The sequence below is a fragment of the Camelus bactrianus genome, chromosome X (genome assembly GCF_048773025.1).
Source record: "Camelus bactrianus isolate YW-2024 breed Bactrian camel chromosome X, ASM4877302v1, whole genome shotgun sequence".
Lineage (NCBI taxonomy): Eukaryota > Metazoa > Chordata > Mammalia > Artiodactyla > Camelidae > Camelus > Camelus bactrianus.
The window spans coordinates 1638361-1664527 of record NC_133575.1 but is presented as its reverse complement, the minus strand read 5'-3'; the positions used below and the strand labels follow the sequence as shown (position 1 = coordinate 1664527).

General features: G+C 44.7%; 1 protein-coding gene across 1 annotated transcript; it reads left to right on the top strand.

Annotated features, from left to right (window-relative positions):
- The first annotated feature begins 4299 nt into the window (after nucleotides 1-4299).
- Nucleotides 4300-26065, top strand: ARSL (arylsulfatase L). The gene is made up of 13 exons (XM_074359454.1): nucleotides 4300-4590; nucleotides 8369-8455; nucleotides 8550-8675; nucleotides 9239-9281; nucleotides 9845-9994; nucleotides 10591-10712; nucleotides 12481-12603; nucleotides 14473-14905; nucleotides 16333-16469; nucleotides 19283-19417; nucleotides 20945-21107; nucleotides 23215-23336; nucleotides 25628-26065. The coding sequence occupies exons 4-13, from the start codon at nucleotides 9259-9261 to the stop codon at nucleotides 25984-25986; spliced, it is 1767 nt and encodes a 588-aa protein (XP_074215555.1). The 5' UTR covers nucleotides 4300-4590; nucleotides 8369-8455; nucleotides 8550-8675; nucleotides 9239-9258; the 3' UTR covers nucleotides 25987-26065.
- The last annotated feature ends 102 nt before the right edge of the window (nucleotides 26066-26167 follow it).

The following is a 26167-nucleotide window of genomic DNA, read 5'->3' as shown; positions in this document are numbered from 1 at the left end:
ACTTTATGGGTGTTATAAAGATGATACTCTCAGGGACTCTCCCTGACCACATTCCATGAAAAATTCAGGTGCTCCCTCCCCTTAAAAGGGTGTAGTGTCCTCATTTTTCACAATGATCAGATGCGGAGGGCTCTGCCAACCATCCAGAGTGACAACAGCGCCAGACTGGCGCACCCTCCCTAGAGGTGAAGGGAGCACTCATGAGATAACAGATGACTCATTGTTCAGACAAGCAGCATTCAAGACAGTAAAAGAGGTTTTGCTTATACTAATTAGCAAAACTGATACAGACATATATATATATATATATATATATATATATTTAACTGAATTATAGTTGATTTACAATATTATGTTAGTTTTAGGTGTAAACCATCGTGATTCAATACTTTTATAGATTATACTCCATTTATAGTTATTATAAAATATTGGCCGTATTCCCTGTGCCAGACAATGTATCCTTGTAGCTTATTTATTTTATACATAGTAGTTTGTACATCTTAATTCTCCACCCCATCATACCCCTCCTCCAACTGCTTTCTCCAGTGGTAATAGTTTATGTGCATTTTGATAAATTGTATACCTTTAATAATTGTATTGATAACCCTCTTAGCCAGAAACATTGTTTTAACATTTATAACCATAAGAAGCAATAAAGAATAATTTTAAAATATTTTTCAGCTGTGGCAAAGTATGCTAAAGGGACTTCTGGACGAATTTCAAGCTAAAAATATTTGGAGAAAATTCTGCAGAGGTGATAATCTGCCAAAGAGAAACAAAATTCACAGAGGGGGGAAAAAAAGCTGTTTAAAATTTCTGACTGTTAAAGAAGAGATATTTTTTCAGATTTCTTTTCTACGTTGATGAGATTAGGTTTCAAAATGCTAGCAATTACATGCAACTGACGGTATTTAAAACGCCGGCGTGACAGTTTTATCTGTAAACTTCAGTATTCACAATGTGCCAGGAAGGCCAAGAGCTTCTGCCATTCTCCCAGGAGGGGATGAAGTAAAGCAAAGAGAAACAGACAATGCTTGGCAATCTGACACCATCACACGCCCAGTGCGGTTAAGCTGCCTTGAAAAGAGATGGAACTTCAGGCCTCACTCTCCGAGGAACATCTGCACGATCTCAGGCAGTTGCTTAAATATGACAGAAATCATTTTCCTCCTGTGGCAGTGGAGGTGAGTACTGTCATATATACATTTTTGTGGCATGTTTAAGAAAACACATACCCACTCTCTTGTAGCTTTATTTTTTTAAACATTTTTTATTGACTTATAATCATTTTACAATGTTGTGTCAAATTCCAGTGTTCAGCACAATTTTTCAGTCATTCATGGACATATACACACTCATTGTCACATTTTTTTCTCTGTGAGTTATCATAACATTTTGTGTATGTTTCTCTGTGCGATACAGTGTAATCTTGTTTATCTATTCTACAATTTTGAAATCCCAGTCTATCCCTTCCCACCCTCCACCCCCCTGGCAACCACAAGTCTGTATTTTCTGTCTGTGAATCTATTTCTGTCCTGTATTTACGCTTTCTTTTTGTTTGTTTGTTTTTGTTTTTTAGATTCCACATATGTGGAATTGTAGCTTTATTTTTGTTTATCGTCTCCTTTGATTTAAAAAATGTTCATCTTCTCCATTGTGAGAAATAAGAAACTGGCCAAATTCGTCTAATTATAATTTTGTTTTAAAAAGTGGGTTTAGCACATACAAGTGGAACTTTCTTTCTTTCTTTCTTTCTTTCTTTTTTGTTTGGAGGGGGAGATAATTAGGTTTGTTTATTCATTCATTGATTCATTCACTTACTTATTTAATGGAGGGACTGGGGATGGAACCCAGGACCTCGTACACGCCAAGCACACACTCTACCCCTGAGCTGCACCCTCCCCAACACAAGTGGAAGTTTGTAAAGTCAACTTGTAAAACCACTGACATTGGACATGCTACGTCTCCCCATCTTCTCCTCGGTCTGTCTTTTTCATCGAACAAGGACACAATTATATAACAACCGTGGTAAAACAGAGCGCTCCACTCCAGGTGTACAGGTGTATGGATCCACTTTTGTTTCACTGAGCTCCTGGGCATGACTTGATAGAAGACCCAAAGTCTAAGGGTTTCCAAGAAAAGTGGTGGAGGGCAGGAAGTTCCATCCCCAATGAATGAGTGAGTCAGCCGAGACCTCTGTGGTCACCGTGTGTGATCGGCCGCCACCCAGCGGTCCCTCTCTGCTCAGCACGCCGTGGACAGGATGGCATCTTCCTCGTCACACCCACAGATAAGTCAGTGCTTACCCTGGGGGGGAATAATGATGCGAGTTATAAATGCACACACCTACCTATCATCTTAGAGCCCCCAAATGACTCCAGACCAAAACACGCAGAGATCCATGTTCAGTGCAGCCGAAAAATTTGTCACCGGGGAGGCGCTAAATCCGGACATTTCACCATGAAAGAAAGAAGAGATTTTTTTTTTCCCCTGTGATTTCTCAACTACAAAGAATATCCAGCGGCCCTTCGGTGTTCCTGCATGTCAACCCCACCCTGTTCTGTTTTGTCTGTAATCCCCACATGATCCCCCAGTGGCCACACATGTCCCATCCTGCCAGTGAGGAAGCCGGGAACCAGAGAGGTTATGCAACCGCCTTAAAGTCACAAAGCTGGAAAGCACCATGGCTCGGCACTGTTTCCAAGTCCTGCTGTTCGTGGCCCACCTCCAGGACCGCCGTGCTTGCAAGAGTGAAGCAAAACAAAATGATTACCACCAGGAGCACCCTAGCAGTGACCCCGCTGCCAGATTGACATCATTCACAGATTCAAAATAGACGGCTTCTGTGGAAAGATTCGTCTGTTTTTATCATTTGATGGCATCTTCCCTTGCAGCTCAGTGAAGCTCTGATCGCCAATTTGCAGGCTGTGTCCAGATGGACAGCTGGGTCTGCGGTCTGGGGAGGGATCACGGTGCCCAGGGGCGAAGGAGACCCACGGCATTCCAAGACCCTCGGGGGGAAAGGTGCCCTGACGGGCTCATGCAGGGAAAGGGTCACATCCAACCCCCGTCCCCTCTGGGTGGCTGAGAGCGGTCAAGTGGACGAGCTCGCGTCAACCACCGCGACGGATCAGAGAATTTACCCGAAGTGGAATTGAAGGCAGGTGACAGACTGATTTTTTCTGTTCTAAAACACACATTTTTTTTTTAATCCCCAGTTTCTGTTTTGCATTTCTTTCATTGTAGTACAATCCACACAACACAAAATTTATTATTGTAACCGTTGTGAAGCAGACAATTCAAGGGTTTGATACACTCATTTTTTTCTATGATCGGTTATTACGAGTTGTTGAATGTAGTTCCCTGTGCTCTACAGTAAGACCTTGTTGTTTATTTTATATACATATATATTATATGTATTACTTTATATATATATATACATATATATTAGTGTGTATCTGTAAATCTTGAATTCCCAGCTTATCTTTTCCCACTGTCTTTGCCCCTGGTAACCAAAAGTTTATTCTCTATGTCTGAGTCTGCTTCTGTTTTGTAAAAAAGTTCATTTGCATCTTTTTTTAAAAAATACATCCCACATACAAGTGATGTTGGATGAACATTTTTATATTATTCGACACCTAGACGCGTCTCGAAAGAATCATTCTTAACAGCAAGTTTCTACTGTACAGCACGGGGAACTGTATTCAATATCTTGCCGTAACTTATGGTAAAAAAAAAAAAACACGTAAACGATTATGTGCGTGTTCCTGTATGACTGAAGCACCGTGCTGTGCGCCAGAAATTGACACAACATTGTCAACGGACTATAACTCAATAAAAAAAAATGCATTTAAAAGAAAAAGAGAATAATCGTTCTTACATAGGATGTCAGTTGAAATACAGATTGCTGCTACCATCTGGGAAAATGGGTTCCCCAGCAAATACAAAAGGAAAAAAAAAATTGGCATAAAACCGAAAAGGAGTTTGCACAACATAGAACAGTCCTCGGGTAGTTAAGTGTTAGTTGCACAGAGAAGAAATTGCAGGCTATCGGAGCTATTTTGTCTTTTTATTTCGGAGACGGATGCCAGAGTTGGGGGCAGCAGGCAGTAGGAGGAAGCACGACATTTAAGGACAGTGCAAGAGGGATTTTCAAGGCAGCGGCTTCCCTGCTTTGGGAGAGAACAAGCAAATGCTCCCAGCGAGGGATCAAAGACAAGGCGGGTGTCAGCCCACTTGAGAATGAAGGAGTCACTGTTTGTAGTAAGAGCTGTCGGGTCCCCCTCCTCCCCCGCCCCCAGCAAGTGATACGTTTTGTAAGTGAGAACAGAAGGTCCTCTGTAGAAACCCGAAAAGGGCGGACAGCAGACGCCGGGCACTTCCCTCCCCTGCTCCGAGCAGCCTAACTTGGGTTCTGCACAACTCCTGTCGCTCTGAGGAGTGAATCAGCCTGCACATGCGTGGACCGGACTGAGGGCTGCTGCTCAGAGCAAGGGCCGTGGCTCCCGGGCCGAGGACCGAGAGGGCCGGCCCCTGTGCGAGCAGCCACTCGCCGACCCGCCGCCGGCCTGGCCCGAGCGCACCACTCAGGTAACCCGCTTCTCTTGAGCTGCTGGGGCGTCAGCTGCAGGCTGGCCGGTGACCCTGGGCGGCCGTCCTGGGCACGCACGCTGCCTGGCATGCTGTGGCATCTGGACACGGTTTAGAGGCAATTTTCTTTAAAAAAAAAAAAAAAAAAAGGAAAGCAAAGATATCCTTGACAGATTTTGCCTCAGGTGATTTCTAAAAGAAATGCAGAATTTAAACGAACTAGAGAAAGAGGGGGAAATAGAGTTACTCTAGATGCTAAGAGATTTTGCAGTGTGCGGACAGGAAGTTCAAGAGATGCAGAGATCAAACACTGAACTGGGTCTGGGAACAGAGCCCGAGAGTCGTGGACGAATCGGGCCTACTGCCCGCGCTCTGGAGGGCAGCCAGGAGCCGGAGACGGGGTCCGCGGGGGGGGGAGCAGATCTCTCTCCCCTGGAAGAGAATCAAAGGCTCACTTAGGTGCCATTCTCCCTCGAAACTCTTTCTTCCTCTTTTTCTGTATCTTTTTAAAACTTGGGATAATAATTAGCAGGTAACCTTGTGAAAGTTTGAGGTGTACAGAGTGTCGGTTTGATGCATTTCTATGTTGCAGCGTGATTGCTACACTAGGGTGACCTAACACCAGTCGCACGTCACATAATTGCCATTGTGTTTTGTGTGTGTGTGTGTGTGTGTGTGTGTGTTGCGAACAGCTAAGATCTCGTCTCTTAGCAGCTTTGACACTCATGTCACAGCAGTAATCGCCCGTGTTGTGCGTTAGCTCTGCAGAACGTCTTCATCTCCGGGTGGCAAGTTTGCACCCTTACACATCTTCCCGTTGCCCCACCCTTCCACCCCCCTGGGAACCACCCCCCAACCCGCTACGCTTCCTTGGTATCTTTCTTACCACAAGTTTTCTCTGGCAGCAAGGAGCCAATAGGAAGAAAATCAGGCAGTGTTTGAAGGGATAAGATGCTGCCTTTCATTGCAACAGAAAAAGACGCGCCTTGGGTGTAGCTAAATTTACAGAGCACATCACTTAAGAGGGAAGGCAGAGACGGGATAAAACTAAACCTCATCTGATCATGCGACCTTGACTGCATGGCTTATATAAAGAATCTGCTCACTCAGGTGGGACAAATACAAGGAGTCACATTCCCCAGAAGAGTCAGAAGAAGCCCGTAATCTGCTTTTTCTGGAAGGAAAAAAAAAAAGATTAAAATAGATACAAAGCAAAAAATTGTATCTATTTTACACCAAATTATACATTTTTATATAATACATGTATACTGTGGGTTATATATTTTATGTATACATATTATAAATGTACATTATTAATATTATCAATGTATATTTATAAGTATACTATAAATATATTATAAATGTAATTATATTAATGTATATTATTATATTATAAATGAATATTATATTACAAATGTATATTATTATATTATAAATGTATATTATAGTATTATAAATGTGTACCATTTCATATCTAAATATATCTTTCAAAAAAATGCTCCTATAGACCTCCCAGGAGGTGGTAACTTGTAGCCAAAAATTGCACCATGGACCAAACTAAGGGCAGGTGCTTGACAACTGCATGAAAAGCAAGCATTTGCAGCCTGCCTCCGTGGCTCGCTGTTACAGCAGGTCAGGTGTGCAAAGCCTGCCCCCCTCTCCCCCTGCCCAGTGTTCCATCCCGCCATCAGTGAGTGGTTTCGCCGACAGTATGCGTCCTGTGGGATTCCAACCGCGACAATCTGGAAAAAAAAGCTATGGAGACAGTGAAAGGACCAGTGGCTGTCGGGGGCTCGGGCTGGGGAGGAATGAACAGGTGATGCATGGAAGATTTTGGGGGCCCTGGATGACACTCTCACGAGAGGTACATGTCATGTCATTACACCTTGTCCATTTGTGGGATGTTCAACATCCAGATTGAGCCTTCATGCAAACTCGGGGCTTCGGGTGATACAAAGAGTGAACGGCCACAATCACCGTCACCCCCCGTCCACAGCCCACCAGAAGCAAAGAGCAGGCACCGACCTGGGCAGCTCACACCTTGCTAAGATGCCTCCTCAAAGTGTATAAAGTAACGGAACAGCCTGGACCTTGGTTCCAGACCTTGCTCTGTCACGGCAGGTCTCACCACGAGTGAGGGAGACCCTCGGCCTTGGTCCCAAGTGAAAATGTCCCTCCTACGGAGGCACTGACCGCATATAGGGGACCGAATGAACCTGTCCCATGGGGTTTTTTTGCTGCCCAAGCCCCATCCCAACCGCACACATGGCTACCTGGCCACCACAGGTGCATCGCCCTGCCCTTGCGCTGAGGAGCATACAGCTGGCGGTGGCATGGCACATACCCTGAGCTGGCCAGGGAGCCTGGAAAGAACCTGTCCTCTGCCTTGTGGCCAAGGGCTGACGTGCAGAGAAGGACCCACAAACACCAGGCTGGCTCAGCGGGACGAGGACAGGGCCTCCACACAGTGGTCCGTGCCCTTGGGCGTGCAGCCAGGCAGCGGGGAACCAGCCTGTGCTTTCCCAGGGAGCAGCTCTGACGGGACACGGTGAGACTCAGGAGGGCTAATTGTCCAGGTGCCCAGGGACACACTACCTTTGCTGAGTCTCCAGGGGACACAGAGCTAGAGCGTGAACCAGAGGTCTGAGCCTCTTATCACAGGGGAAAAGGCTGTCCCTGTTGTGCAGGAAGCAGCTGTTGTCACCAGGTCATTCTGTAGACAAGCAAACAGACATGTCCTTTCTCCACCTCCTCTTACTGTTTTGCACACATAGGAGCGCAGCACGCACTGTCTCCTGCCTCTTTTTTTTTTTTTCCATTTAAAATATATGGGATAAACTTATAGTTACCATGGTGGGAAGGGGTAAATTGGGAGCTTGAGATTTGCAGATACTAACTAGTAGCCATAAAATAAACAAACAAGAAGTTTATACTGTGGAGCACAGGGAGCCATATTCAATATCTTGTAGTAACTGATGGTGAAAAAGCATATTAAAACAAATATATGTATGTTCCTGTGTGACTGAAGCATTGTGCTGTATGCCAGAAATTGTCACAACATTGTGTTAACTGACTAGACATGAATTAAAAAATATATTTTAAAAAATAATAAATAAATAAAATACATGAGGATAAAAAATATATGTATTGGATATACACAGAATTAGGTCCATCCATATCGTGGAATATTATTTAGCCATGAAAAAGGAAGGTAGTTCTGACATAAGCTACAACATGGATGAGACTTGAGGACACTTCACTAAGTGAAATAAGACAGACACAGAAGGACAAAGACTGCATGATTCTACTTGTATGAGGTCCCTGGTGTCATCAGAAATTCATAGAGACAGAAAGCAGAAGTGTGGGTTTGGGGGAGGGTGTAGCTCAATTGCTAGAGCACATGCTTAGCATGCACGAGGTCCTGGGTTCAATCCCCAGTCCCTCCATCAAGTAAATAAATAAACCAACCTAATTACCTCCCTCAAAACAAAATTAAAAAAAAAAAAAAGAAATGGGGATGGACGGTGGGGATGGGTGCGTGACAGTGTGAGTGGACTTGATAACAATGATCTGTACATCGAAAAAAGGTTAAGATGGTCAATTTCATTAGGTGTATTGACCATCATTAAAAAATTTTTTTTTAAATATGTTTTGGAGATATTTCATATCAATATTTTATTACTTAATTTTACATCTTCTTTTAGACATTTACCTTCTGTATCAGGGAAGTGGAATCTCTGGTCCGTTCAATAAACTCTCGCCTGTTTTTGGAAATCAGGTTTTACTGGAGGACAGCCAGGGTCGACGTCACCGGTGTGCGCTCCAGGGTCACGTCCACACCACAGGCCAGAGTGAGGTCATAGCGGTAAGAGCCACAGTCATAGCAGAAAACCCCAAATGCTTATCATCTGGCTCTGGATAAAGACATGTTCTATATTCTTTTTTTTTTTTTTCATTAGGACTGAGCAGTTAAAGCAGAGACCTAAGACCAGCTGGTTTTTCCTCATCGAGCTGGAGCAGACGTCCAACCAGGAGAGACTCACTCCAGCTCTGGCCACAGGCTACCTTCTACATCCTGGTCCCAGGTACGTTGTTTGCAGACTGGCTTCCTTCCATCCAAGGGCCGTCTTGAGGGCGTTCACAGCTTCCTCCAGGTGGAACACATCTCGAATTCATCCAGAGCTTGTGCAAGTAAGAGCTGCACGCACCGTGACCTCCGGGAGGTCCACGAATTCCAGAACCTTCAGCTGGAACGTGGCTCTGCTTACTGGCTGGCTGTTACGAGATTCAGGATCCGTCAGGGTCACACATGGCTTCCAGCAGCCACGCCTGGATCTGGAATGCGTCAGGGCCTTTCAAGCCTTGAGGAACATTCCCTTCAGGAGGGAGGTATCTTCCCCCCGTTGGCAGAAAACCGATCATCCTCCAACCCACGTTCCAGCTAACAAAGTCCGTGTTCTACATTCTTAAGGCAGGGTTGAGCGTTTTTAAAGCCTTTCCAGTCGGGACGCACGCTCCTTTATGAGCCTTGCCTACCGGTTTTGTGACGATTTGGGGGCCCTTTTTCATTGCAGACTTACACACTGACTTACCGAATTACTTGAATTTCTGCTACCTACGTTGGCATCAGCCTCTTTCTTTCTTACAGGGAACTGAAGGAGAGAGGACATGCTGCAACCAGAACAGTCCTGGTAAGATCGGATTATGTGCGATGCCGAATCCTCTATGCTTGCCTGTTTCTTCCCGTCCCTTTCTCAGATGCATTGATAACAAACGGCTGTTTCTCAGTGAGTGGTTGATCATGTCTCTTGCTGATCAGGCGTGGGGCTCACGCTTAATGTATGTGTTCCGTGCGCCCCGACCTGGGAGGCACCCCAGGCAGCTTCAGGAGGAATTCCATTCCACTCTTCCCAGTCCAGCCGTGCATCAAGCCCTCCCATGGGCCGGGCGTCTGGTTTTCCTGGAAGCCCACAATGCAGAATTGCTTTGCGGACTCAGATTCCATCTTTATTTCATGACCCGGGGGATCGGAACACCACTGTGCTGTTGTCCGTGTGCGTGCTCGCGATGGCGTCCATAAAAGTATGAGTTGTTTTAATTAAAGACAAAAAAATGTCGAAGAGATGTATTCAGACTCTTCTGAAATGGGCTGATAATATCCGAGTCTCCCTCAGATAGTAACCCCCGGCTTACAGAAGTAGTGTCAACGAAACGGACGGCAGCGTGAAGCCCTCTGTGGCACCTTGTGTTTCAGGAGCTGGCTGGCCGTGGCCATCGGAGTGCTTCTCGCTGCGAAGCCCTCGGCTGGCAGAGATTTGTTTGGCTCCCGTCCGAGCATCCTTCTTCTGATGGCGGACGATCTCGGCATTGGAGACGTCGGCTGCTACGGGAACACCACCATAAGGCAAGGGACAGAGGGCCCCCGGTGCAGAGGCCACTGATAATGCATCCAGCCCTTGGTTTATGCAATGCAGACTTTGTAGAATCCTGCACACACGTCACGTCTTTGAGCACCTTTCTCCCCCACACCTGCACCAACCCCAGCCCAAATGAATCCTACATACAACTCATCACCGCACTTTTAAATATGACCTCCATCAGCACAGTCTACAGTAGACGATGTTTTTTTTTTTAAATCATCACTATTGCCTGAAAACCAAAGACGAATAACATCAAGTTTACCTCGCTCTCCAACCTCCATCCATCAAGACACATCCGCCCACTCACGCACGATTTCAGGGCTCCCTGTGCTACAGACCGGTCCGTGGCCTGCCCAGCCCAAGCCAGGACGTGCCCGTCTGCCGTTCCTAGTTCATCTATCGTAGGATAAACTCACCCCATCACAAGTGATTGTGGTCCTTAAGACCCAGACACGAGGCTGGGTCTGACCCCCACCCTCAGGCACTGCCTACAGCGTGCTGTCATCTTGCTTGTGGGGTAAACCCGCGCGTGCATTTGCCGAGGAATGAAATGGTTACTGTTCACCCCTTCCCTTCGCAGGACTCCAAACATTGACCGCCTGGCCGAGGACGGAGTGGTGCTCAGGCAGCACCTCGCTGCCGCTTCCGTGTGCACCCCGAGCAGGGCTGCGTTCCTGACGGGGAGGTACCCTCTGCGCTCAGGTCGGTCCTCTCTTCTGTCCAGCCACACGCCGGGCACGAGCACGCTCTTTTGAACGTTAGCTAAGTTAGTGTGCGAAGTTCTCTTTAACTAAGAAAGTGTGCTTAGGTCCAAGGAGGAGACAGGTCCAAGTCCCCCGTACGTTTACCGTCAGCTTGAAGTCATGATGGGCACTAATAATGTAAATGGCATATAATTCCATATGCTATGAAATATACGACTTTTAATTTTTTTTGCCACCGTTAAAAAAAAAAGTACAAAACCATTCTTCACTCAGAGAGGGTGTGAAAACAGGTGGCCAGCAGGATGTGCCCCACGGGGGCAAGCTTGTCAACGCCTAGGGATGTATAAGGGATGTTAAGACATAATGAGCGGTATTTGGAGCCTGGTTGTGCAAAAGTTTAAGTAACCAAATATGTCTAATCTGATGGAGAGGAAACCAGGGGATCTCCAAAGGTTGTTTGCAAATCTCTGCCCACCCCGTGGAAAAGGAATTTCCTTTGCTCTCTGTGGCCCCAAGTGACAGAACTGAGCCCTCTGAATGAGTTCAAAGAGTGACCTAGTTTGGCAGAGGTCCCAGGTTCAATCTTCAGTACTTCCACTGACAACAACCACCACAAACCTTCTGAACCCTCTGAATGAGTTTATTTATTGGTGATCTACCGTCTCTCTCTTTCCCTGCAAAGAGATTTATTTTAAGGAATCGGCTCCTGTGATGGTGGGGTCTTGGCTGGTCCAGAATCCTTAGGGCAGGAAGCAGGCTGGAGGCTCAGGCAGGATGTGATGTTGCAGAATTTCTTCGGTGTCTGGAAACATCAGTGTTTGTGCCTAAGGTCGCCACCTGATTAGACGAGGCCCACCCACCTTAACAGGGGTCACCTTCTTTAGTTCCAGCCGGTTGATTGTAGGTGCTAACTACACCTACAGAAGGCTTTCACAGCACCACCTAGACTGGTGGACTCGTGTTGGAATAACTGGAGACTGTAGCCTGGTCAAGCTGGACAACCTACTGACCTTCACTGACCCTTGTATACATGGTTCTCTGACACCCTCTCAGGGAAGACCTATTTAGCGTTCACCTGGCTTTCTGGCACCAGATGCATTCTCGAAGTTTTGGGACGTCTCTGAGCTCTCCAAGTTCCCACACCGTGTAGTCACTCTCTGAGCCAGATGGGGCCTCTCGAATCAGACTGAGTTGCATTCATCAGAAAGGTCCAGGAGGCAAAGAGCGTCTTCTAAGTTCTTGGTTCTCAATGGTACACGGCAGAGCTGTATAAAAATACTGAATCCACATTTTGAAATGCTTGGGGACGAGGTCCTGGATAGATCAAGCTCAGGGTAAAGTTTTTCAGCACACTACAGTCATCTGGGGGGAGTCTTTCAACTGTCCCAAATCCCAAATTCCACCCCAGACCAACCAAAATCACAATCTCTGGGGTGATAACCAGATGTCAATATATTTTGAAGCTTCCCTCATGATTCCAATGTGCAGACAAGTTTGAATGTCAAGCATCGGATTAATTGATACATGAGAAAAATTCACTTATTGAAATGATGGTTTTGAAGATTAACATTATGAAAAATGCTTAATACAAAATGTCACAGGAAAAAAACCATATGGGATATTGGCTGTTTATGTGATGTCTAGCTATGTGGAGACTGGAATAAAAGTCAGTGTAAAAAAAGCAAAACATCAAAAACAAAAAGATAAAGATGATGATACCAATTGATGCTTGATTGTAACATTTCTTTGAAATTAATTGATCAAAGGTATGGTTTCCAGCAACGGTTACCGTGTTCTTCAGTGGACGGGAGTCTCTGGGGGCCTTCCTGCAAATGAGACGACTTTTGCAAAAATATTGAAAGATAAAGGCTATGCCACTGGACTCATAGGTACGTACATTTGTTATATATATATTTTTTATTGAAGTAGAGTCAGTTTACAATGCTGTGTCAATTTCTGGTGCACAGCACAGTGCTCCAGTCACACATGAACATACATATATTTGTTTTCATATTCTTTTTCACCGTAAGTTCCTACAAGACATTGAATAGACTTCCCTGTGCTATACAGTATACACTTGCTGTTTAGTAAGTATTAAGCACGTTACTTTTATATTCAACTAAAGGTTATGTCCAACCAAAAAGCTTGGAAATGAATAGTTGGGACACAGTGGGATTTCCCACCAGACAGAAAGCCCTATGCACGCCGGAATGACATTGCTACCCAGGTTGCAAAATAGATGCTCAGGAAGTATCAGTTCAAGGAGGGGAGGGTCCAGCTCAATGGTGGAGTGCATGCTTAGCATGCACGAGGTCCCGGGTTCCATCCCTACTCCCTCCATCAAATAAATAATAAATAAATAATCTGAATTACCTCCCCCCCACCAAAAAAAAAAAAACCAGGAAATTTCAGTTTAATGAAATGTTTGACATTTCATATAATTTGGTGAGGCATCATGATTTTTTTTTAAAAAGAAAATGTTGTCTAATTTTACCAAATTACCAAAAAAAAGTTCCATAATGCTGTTTTTTCCCCCATATTCCCTGTGTAGAAATGTGACTGCATAGATCAGAGCCTCCCTCTCTGCTTCTACAAATAGCACGCTTATGCTTCTGAACCTCAACAAACCATGTTGCGTAGAGAATGGAATCAATTTCGGGGTGACGCTTTCTTGACAGGGGACCAAGTTGTCACTATCATCATCGTGGTGTGGCGATAATTCTGTTAACCATATCGTGAATTGATGACAGAGACCATGGCTAGCTCTGCAGCTCTTCGAATAGAGAAACCAGTAGATTCCCAGATATTCCTCGGGAAACCACAGGAGGTTTTCTGGTTGACGGTCACCATCGGGCAGCTGAGAAGACACATGGAGAGTTTCTTTATCCACAGCAGGCAGTCTAAGCATGTCCCCCTGACTGACCTTGAAAACCGGGCTCTGTAAACCCCATCACCCACCCCGACCCTGACTAGGACGAGACTGAATTAGCAAAGGGAGGCACAATTCTAAAGTCAGGAAGCCCCCTGGTCATGCTGGTTACGTCAGATGGACTTCTCTAGGGTGATCTGGCCACTCCCTCTCCGCCTTGATTCTGGCTCTCCCATAGCCCTTTGCAAAAACAGCTGTCGTGGACTGAATAGTCCTAAACACTGGAAAACTGCAAATATGAGCTTCTATGGGGGAAAAAAGGGGGGGGGGGATTTTGGCAGACGTGGTTAAGTGGAAGATCTTGAGAGGGAGGGATGGGTTACCCAGGTTTCCTGATGTGCCAGGACAAGGGTCCTTTCAAGAGGGAGACAGTGAGCGATTTGACTGCAAAGAAGAGGTAGGTGATCATGCAGGCAGAGGATGCACTGATGTGGCTGAAAACCCAGGGACGCCTGGAGCCCCCAGAAGCTGGAAGAGGCAGGGAGGACCCTCCCCTGGAGTCTCTGGAGGGAGCACTGAGTTGCTCACACCTTGATCGGAGACATCGGGTCTCCAGGACGGGGAGAGGATGCATTTCTGTAGCTCGGAGCAACCCAGTTATGGAAATCGGCTACAACAGCACAGGAAATAGAGCTACCACACAGGGCCTCATTCCCCTGAAACAATGAGGCCAGGGTGCGGTGCAAATAACAGCGAACACGGCCCCCACCCCAGCCCAGCACCCAGCAGGGTGCCTGGAACATTCCGGGGCATCGCCAGCACGCCACACCCGCTCACCCAGTGCCGTCCGGCCGCCGGCGGTCACGCCTGCCTCCTTTCTGCCTTTCAGGAAAGTGGCATCTGGGGCTCAACTGCGAGTCCCCCAGCGACCACTGCCACCACCCGCTCAAGCACGGCTTTGACCATTTCTACGGAACGCCGTTGTCCCTGATGGGCGACTGCGCGCGCTGGGAGCTGTCGGAGAAGCGCGCGGCCCTGGAGCGCCCGCTGCGCCTGGGCGCCCGCGCCTTCGCTGCCGCCGCCGCCGCGCTCGCGCTCGCGGCCGGGAGGCTGGGCGGGCTGACCGCGCGCTCCTGGGCCCCGGCCGCCTGGGCCGCCGCCGCCGCGGCCGCCGGGCTCGGCGCCGCGTCGCGCTGCCTGGGCGCCCTGATTGTGCACGCGGACTGCCTCCTCATGCGCAACCGCAGCGTCGCGCAGCAGCCGATGCGCTTCCAGCGGACGGCGGCGCTGATGCTGCGGGAGGTCTCGGCCTTCGTCCGCAGGTGAGTGTCCGAGGCCGGCTGCGTCCCAGCGCTTCGCTGCGTGGGGACGATGTGCTGGAAGACTCCGCTGTGATGGGTATTGGAGGCGTGAAACGCTCCTGGCTCGGAGAGACGTGTTTTGGTAAAAGGGGGCAGGGTTGACGTTCACCCAGCTCGATCCACTGAGACCAGTGATGGGCCGTTTGAAATGTATTGCTGTCCCCTCCTATTTCAGAGCCAGTCTGGTTCTATGAGCACCCCCTGATCACCACAAGCTTTACGTAGACAGCTGAGTCACCGGAAGACGCGTTGCAGTAAATTCTAAATGTTTTTTGTCTCTTTTAAAAAAGTTCTTTTGATCAGGGGAGGTAATTCGTTTTATTTATTGGTTTAAATTTTTTAGTGGAGGTAGTGGGGGTTGAACCCAGGACCCTGTGCCCACTAGGCATGAACTCTACCACTGAGCTACACCCTCCCCGCAGTTCTGAGCATTTCTGAAGCTCTGCCATCAGGACTAAGCTGTCGTCTTGCTCATGCCAGCCTAGGTGTAAATCTGAGTGGCAGTGATGAGGGGACTTAGCAGGTCAGGCCAAGAGAGACACGATGAAAAGCTAACAGCGAACAGAGCCAGTCCCACGCTCCCCAGGGGTGTCCCACTGGAGGGGGTGACACAGTCAAACCCCAACTTACCTGGTGGGGATGAGGCTGTGATCATGTCCTGGAACGTTCTGAGAGCGTTCTGGACGGAATTGCCTAATATGGCTCAACTATGAAGCGGATAATCACCTTTCAGACTAAGACAGGTGAGTCTGATGCCTCTTAACTCAGCGTAAGAAAATTCAGCTGTGCTTCTGTACGTTGAGGATAAGGTTTAGACCTTGAAGATCTGGCAGAGAGCGAGGGAGATGGGGCATCGCCAAGACGAGGGAGGGTCCAAATGAAATTCATAATCATTTATGAAAAAAAAATATGGTTTTTTCATAACTATTTCATGCCCTAAACTCCACTGTTTAAGAGCAGTGGTAAAGAAAACTGAATGTTCAAATCTGTGTTATTGACGCTAAGATGGCGGTGGAGAAGTATACTGAAACAACAGAATGAAAAAAAAAGCCAGACCAGACAGCATCCCAGTATGCTGTCTTACTTTCAGTTGTCCGAAGTACGTAGTTTGAAAATGATAATCCAGGGAGGGAAAAAAAAATGTATCAAATCAGTCTGGAATCTTTAATAGACTTTAGAAGACAGAAGTCATGAGTCTGAAGCTTCTCAAACACAGGAACATTCTCCCGCTGAACAGGGGTTTTACGCATCTGTTTCTGGTGGGAACAGCAGCAAAGACACGTATGTAACGAAGGGTGTGGAGATGGAGCTTTGTATTAACCGTGTCCAGGACCGCAGTCTCTGGCTTCCCCTCCAAGACAACTCCAATACGTTGCATCTGTTTTCAGAAACAAGCAAGGACCTTTCCTCCTCTTCGTGTCCTTCCTGCACGTTCACACGCCTCTGATCACCACCGAGAACTTCCGAGGGAGGAGCCGCCACGGGCTGTACGGAGACAACGTGGAAGAGATGGACTGGATGGTGGGTACGTACCAGTTCCAGGTGCGACCACGATGGTTCCTGCTCCAGAAACAGCAGGAGGAAGGGAGATAAAGACTGAGCAGAGGGGACTAATAAGATGACCGATAGGCGAGGCATCTCCTTGAACGTCAAAGGTCCTCTTTGCTCCGTGTTGTTCTATTTCTCTTTTTCAGGTGGGTTGATTTTCTGTTTCCCCCCAGGAGAGGGTAAAACCCCTGTGGGTTGGGACCGCCTCGCTGTCTTCTCCAGCTGCGTTCCCTGGGTTTAGAACGGTGCCGGGTGTAACAAAAAGTGAACGTTTCTTGAGTGAGTCAGTGGTCACACAAGATGGTACTTCCCTGCTTCTCGGATGAGGGCTTGGCACCCGTGGTTTGTGTGGTGATGGGCTGCAGAGATTGTCATCACAGAGGGGGAAACATACCTTAAAAATATTTTCACGGCGTCGTCATGGACTAAAACGCGGGATGTGAGAACTTGGAACATGCTTGTGCAATGATTCAAGTCACCTCACATCCCCAGAGGGCATGGCCACTCTCCCTCTAAGACAAATCCACTCACCTTTGCTTCTAAGGGTCCTTGGGTGGAGAAGATGAAGAATCCATGGGAAATGTAGGCTGTTTTATGTGATGTCACAGTCTGAGGGCTTAAAGTGAGATTCACAGTGCCATAATTTGAGAAAAAAAAATCTTAAAGGAATAAATGTGCAAATGTATGTGATCAAATACTTGCTGAATGATAAAGAATGAAATTTTACGGTACAAAAAGAACCTGGAAGTTCATCCGGATAAGGAGCTTTTTATGAGAGACATTTAATGACTCTTTCCAATGTCTTCCTTTTTTCTACGTCCCAACTTAAAACTCAAGCAACTGTATAATACTTTTTTTTTAGTTTTTGTGTGATACATTATTATTATTATTATTATTATTATTATTATTATTATTATTATTATTAGGCAAGTAATTAGGTTTATTTATTTTATTTATTTCAGTGGCGGTACTGGGGATTGAAGCCAGGACCTCGGGCACGCTAAGCACACACTCTACCACTAAGCTATACCCTCCCCTCATATGATACTTTTTAAATTAAAATCACTTAATAATGTAGGTGGGTGGAGTTCAGGAATTCATTAAGGCAGTGAAACTCTTCCATGTGACAACAATGGCAGATACGAGACGTTTTGCGTGTCTTTATGAAAAGCCACAGAATGTACAACCCAAAGACTGAATCCTAATGCAAACTGAAGACTTTAGTTGATAACAGTGCATCCGTATTGGCTCTCCAATGGTTATCTGTAAACCCAACACTGTTCAAAAAAATAAAATCTACTCATGAAGGGATAGAAAAATCAATAGCGGTACAAATTTAAAAATCCTTGTCTGAAAAAAAGCAACTTAAGAGGAAGAAATGGCCAAAGAACAGATGGAACACATTGAAACACACACACACACACACACACACACAAGCAAAAACCAAGGGCAATACAGTTGATTTAAAGCTAACCATATGGATAACTGTGTTGAACGTAAGTGCTCTAACACACCAACTAAAATTCAGACATGGTCAGACTGTATTAAAAAAAAAAAAAAAAAAAAAAGCAAGGCCTAACCCCAAGGAAATAATTTGTTTCTTTTAAGTTTGTAACTTTTCAAAAATTGAAGTATAGTTGTTTTACAATTTTGTATTCGTTTCAGGTGTACAGCAAACTAACTCATATATATATGATTTCATATTCTTTTCCATTAGGGTTTATTACAGGATATTGAATACAGTTCCCTGTGCTGTACAGTAGGTCCTTGTTCTTTATCTAGTTTATATACAGTAGTGTGTATCTGCTAATCCTAAACTCCTAATGTATCCCTTCCCACTCTCCCCTTTGGTAACTAAGTTTGCTTTCTGTGTTAAGTCTGTTTCTGTTTTGTAAATAAGTTTACTTGTGTCAATTTATTTTTTTTTAGATTCCACCTGTAAGTGAGATCACGCAGTGTTTACTTTTCTCCATCTGACTTGTTGCACTAAGCATAATGCCCTCAAGGGCTATCCATGTCGCTGCCAATGACAGGATGTCCTTCTTCCTCTAGGCTGAGTCATATTTTGTTGAATATATTTATCCAGTCATCCATCAATAGACACTTGGGTTGATATTCCATGAAAATAGTTACCAAAAAGAAGCTGGGGGAGTGGTTGACGATATTTGTCTCTCTCTGACTTACTTCGTTTAGTATGACAACCTCCAGGTCCATCCATGTTGCTGCAAATGGCAATATTTCATTCTTTTTTATGGGTGAGTAGTATTCCATTGTGTAAATACACCACATCTTCTTTATCCAGTCATCTGTTGATGGACATTTAGGTTGCTTCCATGTCTTGACAATTATAAACAGTGCTGCTGTGAACATGGGGGTGCATGTGTTTTTAACTCTAAGAAACGGAATCACCATTGAAGACCATGCTTCACTGCTGTACATACATTTCCAATGCCATTATCAGCCTCCTTCCTAGACCCGCCTATCCTTTTTTCTCTGTAAGCTTCTTTTGCCAAACTTTTACATTGTTATTATTTTGTCCTATGGAGCACATACCTTTCCAGCTTTTCTAAAGCTTTTTGGAAACAGGGCAGGACATGTATAAAGATGTATTTCAATCTTAAATCGAGGATGCTTAGAATTCCACAATTATATAAGTGCTCGCTGCCATGATGCTGTAATACTAAAGAGTCGTTCTCTTGAAGCACCCCAGAATGCTAAAGCACATGCTGAATGATGTAGTTTAAGAGCGTTTTCTATTTTGTCTGGCTCAAATGCATCTATTCTTTGCAGGGCAGATACTTGATACTTTGGACGCAGAAGGACTGGCCAACAGCACCCTTGTTTACTTTACATCGGATCATGGGGGGTCCTTAGAGGCTCAGTTTGAAAACCACCAATATGGCGGCTGGAATGGGATATATAAAGGTAAGGATGAGCCATGCCCAGATCCTTATCTGTGGTCTTTATCTCATCCCGATAATTCCCAACCCTTCCTCTGGAATGGGGCCGTCCACCTGAAGATAAACAGAAAATACTGCTACCCAGGAACTTTGCTTTTCTATTCAGGACAGAAATTATAATTTGTCATGATCAGATTTGATTTTTTTTTTCTTTTGCATAGTTCAGTGATTTTTGGCCTTCTCAGAATTGTGCAACCAGCACCACAATCTAACCACACATTTTCATCACCTCTAAAAGAAATCCAGAACCTATCTGCAATCATTTCTTATTTCCTCCTGTGCCCAGCTGCTAACTTACTTTTATCTCTCTCTACTTCCTTATTCTAAACATTTCCTGTAAATATAACACATAACCCTGTGTGTCCTTCTGTGTCTGCTTCTGTCATGGAGCATCCTGTGTTCAAGGTCCATCCATGTGTAGCATGTGTCAGAGCTTTACTCCTTTTCCTGACTGAGTAATATTCCCCCATGTGGCTGGACCGTTTTCTGTTTACCCATTCATCAAGTGATGGACTCAGGTTTGAATTTTTACATTCAGGCAATGCATTCAAGGAGGATGGACACCCAGGGTGGCCACATTATCTCCAAACTACGATTCTACTGATTATAAGAACATCATTATTTGATATACCACAAATATTCTAAAACATGCTGCCAAAAAAAAAAAAGCCAAACCTGGCATACTTCTTCTTTTCACCTACAGAACTTAATTTTTTTTTTATTGAAGTATAGTCTATTACAGTGTATCAATTTCTGGTGTACAGCACAGTGTCCCACTCATGCATATATATACATATATTCATTTCATATTTTTTTCATTAAGGTTATTACAAGATACTGAACATAGTTCCCTGTGCTATACAAAACAAATTTTGTATTTTTTTCTGTTTTTATATATAGTGATTAACATTTGCAAATCTCAAACTCCCAATAATTTTTTATTCAGTGTGAAAAATTTATTTACACTGATGCTCATATACATATTTAACATCCAGCAGCCTGTTACATACATAAAAGCGAATATATAACTATGCAAATTAAATATTTGCTTCGTCACGTTATTCTTCCATAGTCTAAGTAGCTGCATGAATAGAAAAGCAAATTTCTTTATTTAAAATATCAATTTGTTTTCTTTTACTATGCTTTTTGGAATGTGGGTCCATTTAAACAATTCTCAAGCAAAAATTTCAGGAAAAAATTCACCCTGAAAAATCTAAAAATAAATGCATTAAATGACTTTAAAAAAGAAGAAGAAGAATGTCCCCAAAGACATCCACATCCTGATGCCCATGTGGTAGACCACCACCACCCAGATTAATAAGGAAAATAAAGTCTAACCAGTGCCAAGAAGGAACTAAATGTCAGCATGCAATTAAAAGGAAGAGACAGGGAGAGAAAGACAGATTGAAAACAAGCAGAAAGTTTAAATGACCCAGGAAAGCAACACTTGTGATCTTCAGTCACCTTGTTTTCTGTTCGTGTCCCAACCCAGGTGGCAAAGGCATGGGCGGCTGGGAAGGCGGGATCCGCGTCCCGGGGATCTTCCGGTGGCCCGGGGTGCTGCCGGCCGGCCGAGTGGTCCACGAGCCCACCAGCCTGATGGACGTCTTCCCCACCGTGGTCCAGCTGGGGGGCGGCCAGGTGCCCCAGGACAGGTACAGAAGAAGGCAGCTCAGTTTTGCATAGAGGCAACAGCACGTATGTGGAGTGTCTCTGTCCCTCTCGCTTGGCATAAGGCATCCATGAGATCGGTCTCTGGAAAAAGCGCCCCATCGATACCACCTGGAATGAAGCGTCGGCTTCATTTTATGCACAAAATGTCCTTCCCTTAACCTGATTGTTAAGTGGAGCCATTGGGGCATAGGGACAATTGTCACTGAAATTCCAGCCATGAATTTACTCCCCGTTCATCCACCACAAGAAATTCCTTTGGATGGAGCATGGCAGGGACTTTTTTATGATTCCAATTTCTCTTGCTCTAAAAATTATAGAAAATGCAGGGAAATTGAAAGAAACCAAAGTTATTTCATAATCTTGATATCATACACAAGGGTACAGTTAAGTTATATGAGAGCTATCTATTATATGTATTTAGAAATATTTTATGTTTATTTATATAAATATATCTAAGTATACAGCTATCGATGTACATACCGACTTCTGTTTAGAAATCTTTGCACGTGGACAAAAATTTTTAATGGTTTCACAGTACCCTTTCAACCATCTTCGTAAGGTAGACTTAAGCCTTGTTCTTTTTTATTTAAAATTCCTGCTTTGTCCGTTGACTGCTTGTCATAATTATCTTCTTAGTAAAAATCCAGAGAAATTAAATTCCTGCGTCAAAATGTGTGGCCATTTGACAGGTAACTCTCTTGGTACATTTTGTCAAGCGGTTCCCTAGGAGTTGCTCCTGGCCATCTGTGAGATTACCATAAAAATAATGGAAGTAAAATCAATTTAAGTTACACATGTGATTTATTTATTATGTAGATACATGACACAGATGTGCGTCTACACATACACATACATGTGCGTGTTGTAGTTTCCATCGCTATATCCCCGGAGAAGCTGACTATTCCACACCTTTCTTTAGCTCACATTTTCCTGTGTCCTCTTCGCTTAGGTTGAATACCATGCCTCTGGTTGATTTCTTTGTCCTAATTGCCTGCTAGTTCTTAAAATTAATTTATAACAGCTCATTTGTTTTAAAAGTAAAAATCTCTCTGTCATGTACACTGCAAATGTGTTTTACTGGAAGGTAAGATAAATTCAGCCTTATACTGTAGCTTGGTTTTATTTATATATATGTGTGTATATAGATATATACATGCTCATAAACACAGACATATGTAAACATATACATATGTCTGTATGTGCATAAGAATACACATATTTGCAAGTGAAATTATATATATATTCTGTCTACACATGGTGTATATATATGCTATATATCATGTATCTATATGGTGTGCATATAGACCATCTGATGCATGTAGACATACGATATATGGTATATGGTATGTATATCTGGTATGCATTTATATGGTATATCTAATGTATATGTATATAGTGTGTTTATATGTGTATATATAATATACGTATTGAATATACAAAGAGCATATGTTGTATATATATTGTATATACAGTGTATACATTGTGCATATATGGTATATAGAATATGCAGAGCGTGTACATATATTGAATATAAAGTGTATACATTGTGTATATATAGTGCATATATTGAATATGCAGAGCACATATATTGTGTATATATTGTATATATATATTTGTAAGTAACGACATACATTGTGTGTACATATATTGAATGTACATACTATATATACAGATAAATTTTCTTTTATCATATATGTTTATGAAATGATTCCAAGTCTTGTTGAAGACTACAACACATTCTATAATGACTCAAAGCTCAAGTCGATATAAAGCCAACACGTTTCCCTGGATGTTAGCCCATTTCTGCATTCCTAGCTCTTTTTTTCTTTTTTTCCTTAACGGAGGCACTGGGGACTGCGTCCCCGGGCTCGTGCACGCCAAGCATGTGCTCCAGCACCGAGCTCTGCCCCCCACCCTCTTGTCTGTGCAATCCTAAGTAGGCTGGGTGGGCCATCCCTTCAGCCGAGCAAGCTGGACCCTCAGTGACCTTTTAGCCAAGGGTGAAGTTTGCAGGCGCGTGGTAGGGTGGCTGCTCCTTGCTAAGGCGTGCATCTGCCCCTCCCTGAGCCCCTGCGCTCCCGCCCGCAGGGTGATCGACGGCCGGGACCTGCTGCCCTTGCTCCTGGGGACGGTCCAGCACTCGGAGCAGGAGTTCCTGATGCATTACTGCGAACAGTCTCTGCACGCAGCCCGGTGGCACCAACGGGACAGTGAGTAGGCTGCGGGAGGGAGTCACAGTGTGGCTTCCCTTCTCCGTCTCCTGCTTCTTGACGCCTTTCCTTTCCGCACGAGCTCCTTTACTTCCTTCTTGGTGAGACTTTTCTTCTCACGCCAGCAACATCCTTCTGGCTGTCACTCATCCTATCCTTACGGGAAGGGAATTCTTACCTATGGTTTTTGCATTATTTATGGGATTGTCTATGACTTTCCTGCCTCCCCCCTGTGATGGGAAGGACCACTTTTATCACGTGCAACTTTTATCATCCCACGTGCATGCGCACACACACACATACACACACAGACTCTCTTGCACAAACACGGGGCTTCCCACCTGGCTCTAAGCTTTGCAGTCTGTTCTCTTCACCTAGATTTGGTTTGCACGTGTCTTCACCACCTTAACTGAATGCCACCAGCTCATATTTGTTGTAATAACAGCTTTGTAATATAAGCAACAATCTGCTTGCTGCATAACTTTCACATCTCAAACTTTTCCAGGCATATTTTGCCCCAAGAGTCTTTTTCCAAAGAACTGTAAAGTCATTCTTAATTCCAGAGGAACACCAATTGTCATCACCTTCAGTGTATAAATGAGTGTGGTAGGGGTGGGGAAGTGATATCTTTACAATCTTGAGTTTTCCCCAACTGCAATGTGTTATGTCTCTCCACTTCTTAGTTAAAAAGTATTCATTTCATGAAGTGTTTTATTCTCTTATGGGTAATTTCTCTGTATTTTAATTGCCTCCACATTTATGCCTGGATTCCCCATCACCGCCCAAGTGGAGGTACCAGAGGTTTTCTGTTTCTATGAATCATTTTCTAAAATGCAGCTCTTGGATTTACATAATTGTATTTTTAACTTTGAGGGGGAGTAATTACATTCTTTTTTCAGTGGAGGTACTGGGGATTGAACCCAGGACCTCATGCATGGTAAACATGCTTCCTGCCACTGAGCTATACCCTCTCCTTGTAATTTTAAATTTTATAAATACTTGATTTCTACTTCTCCTTGGTCTTCGGATTAAAGTTTCCCCTTTTTGAGTCTTTTCTCTTCATTTCTGTTTCCCTCCCTGTTACTCTGCCTTGGCGTGACAGTTTATCCCTTTTCTGAATTTGCCTCACATACCTTTCTTCCAGGGTTTGGGAAGGTTTCCATCCCTTTGTTTCCTCATTTTTTTTATCGTTACTCTTTTTTCTTCCTTCCTCAAAAGCAGTCTCTGGATGTCTCCAGTTTTCTGGATCAAGACTGAAAGACTTAGTCTTGGAATCCCTTTTATTTCAGAAAGTTACCATAGATTTTTTTTTTTTAATCTCCATCTCTTTCCTGTCCATCCTTTTCCATAGTGTTATAATCTGGGATGATTTTTTTCTTGCTACATTTTTTAAATTAAATATTATAGGTTTCTCCTTTTATGACTTTTCAAAAAATTTGTGGGAGAGTAATTAAGTATTTATTTATTTTAATGGAGGTACTGGGGATTGAACCTTAACCACTGCCCTATATCCTCCCCCTCCCCCTTTAAAGACTTTTTCTTAAGACTTTCAATTGCACAGCTCAATCTAGAAGCATTGACGCTTAGGGATGATTTTTTATTGCTACATCTTTGCTTTTTTAAAGTTACATATTATAGATTTCTCCCTTTAAGTTTTTTTCACTCTGGTGATCTCATTAATTCTAATTATCTACCAAAGTCTCTACTTCCTAAACCCATCACATTGGAGGTCAGGGCTTCCACATATAAAACTGGGGGAGGGGGACACACGCATTCCATCTGTACTATTCCCATATCCTAAAATGCACACTTTTCAAGTGTAAAATTGAGCAACGTTTAGCACATTCACAGTGTTTTGCAACCATCACCCTTTCTAGTTTCAAAACATTTTCATCACCCAAAAAGGAAGCCTCGATCCCATTAAAAAAAAAATCATTCTACATTCTGCTTCCTGCAGCCCCTGACTAGCCCTGAATTTCTTTCTGTGCCTGTGGATTTGCCTGTTCTGGGCGTTTCCTATAAATGGAATCATGCCCTGTGTGTCCTTCTGTGTCTGCATCCTCTCACAGAGCATCCTGTGTTCAAGGTACATCCATGCTGTAGCCTGTGTCGGAGCTTCACCCTTTTTCCTGGATGAGTAGTATTCCCCCGTGCGCACGGACCCCGTTCTGTTTCTCCGTCCATCCTTGGATGGACACTTGAGCTGCTTCCAGCTTCTGCTTGTTGTGAATCACCGTGCTCTCCAGTAATGTGTCCTGTCTCTCCCCCTTCAATGCTTGTCCTTCCTCCAGGAGGAGCAGTGTGGAAAGTCCACTACGTGACCCCCGTATTCCACCCGGACGGAGCCGGCGCCTGCTACGGGAGAGGGGTCTGCCCGTGTTCCGGGGAGAAAGTAGCCCATCATGACCCACCTTTGCTCTTTGACCTCTCGAGAGACCCTTCCGAGGCCCACGCCCTCACGCCGGACACGGAGCCTTTGTTCCATCAGGTGATGGAGCGAGTCGCCCGGGCTGTGGAGGACCATCGCCGGACACTCAGCCCAGTTCTGCTGCAGCTGGACACGCCGGACAACACCTGGAAGCCGTGGCTCCAGCCCTGCTGTGGCCCGTTCCCCTTCTGCTGGTGCGATCGGGAGGCAGACCCAGGGTAACGCCCGCCCGGGTAAAGCTGGGTCCCCGGCCCCTGGAGCTCTTCACTGGCGTTACAATAAAACATCACCGTCAGGTCAAGTCACCCGCTTGTGGGGGGGCTGAGTAGTTCCCCCAGTTGTAAAGGGGAAGGGACGGGGAAGAAGTGGTAACACACAATCACCACGAAATAAAATGCACCCT

What these genes read in the sequence shown, in the direction of transcription:
- ARSL (XM_074359454.1), top strand. Translation starts at nt 9,259, where the DNA reads ATGCTGCAACCAGAACAGTCCTG. An exon ending in GTCTCGGCCTTCGTCCGCAG is followed by an intron (nt 14,906 to 16,332) that starts GTGAGTGTCCGA and finishes ATCTGTTTTCAG; the next exon opens with AAACAAGCAAGGACCTTTCC. An exon ending in CCGGTGGCACCAACGGGACA is followed by an intron (nt 23,337 to 25,627) that starts GTGAGTAGGCTG and finishes TCCTTCCTCCAG; the next exon opens with GAGGAGCAGTGTGGAAAGTC.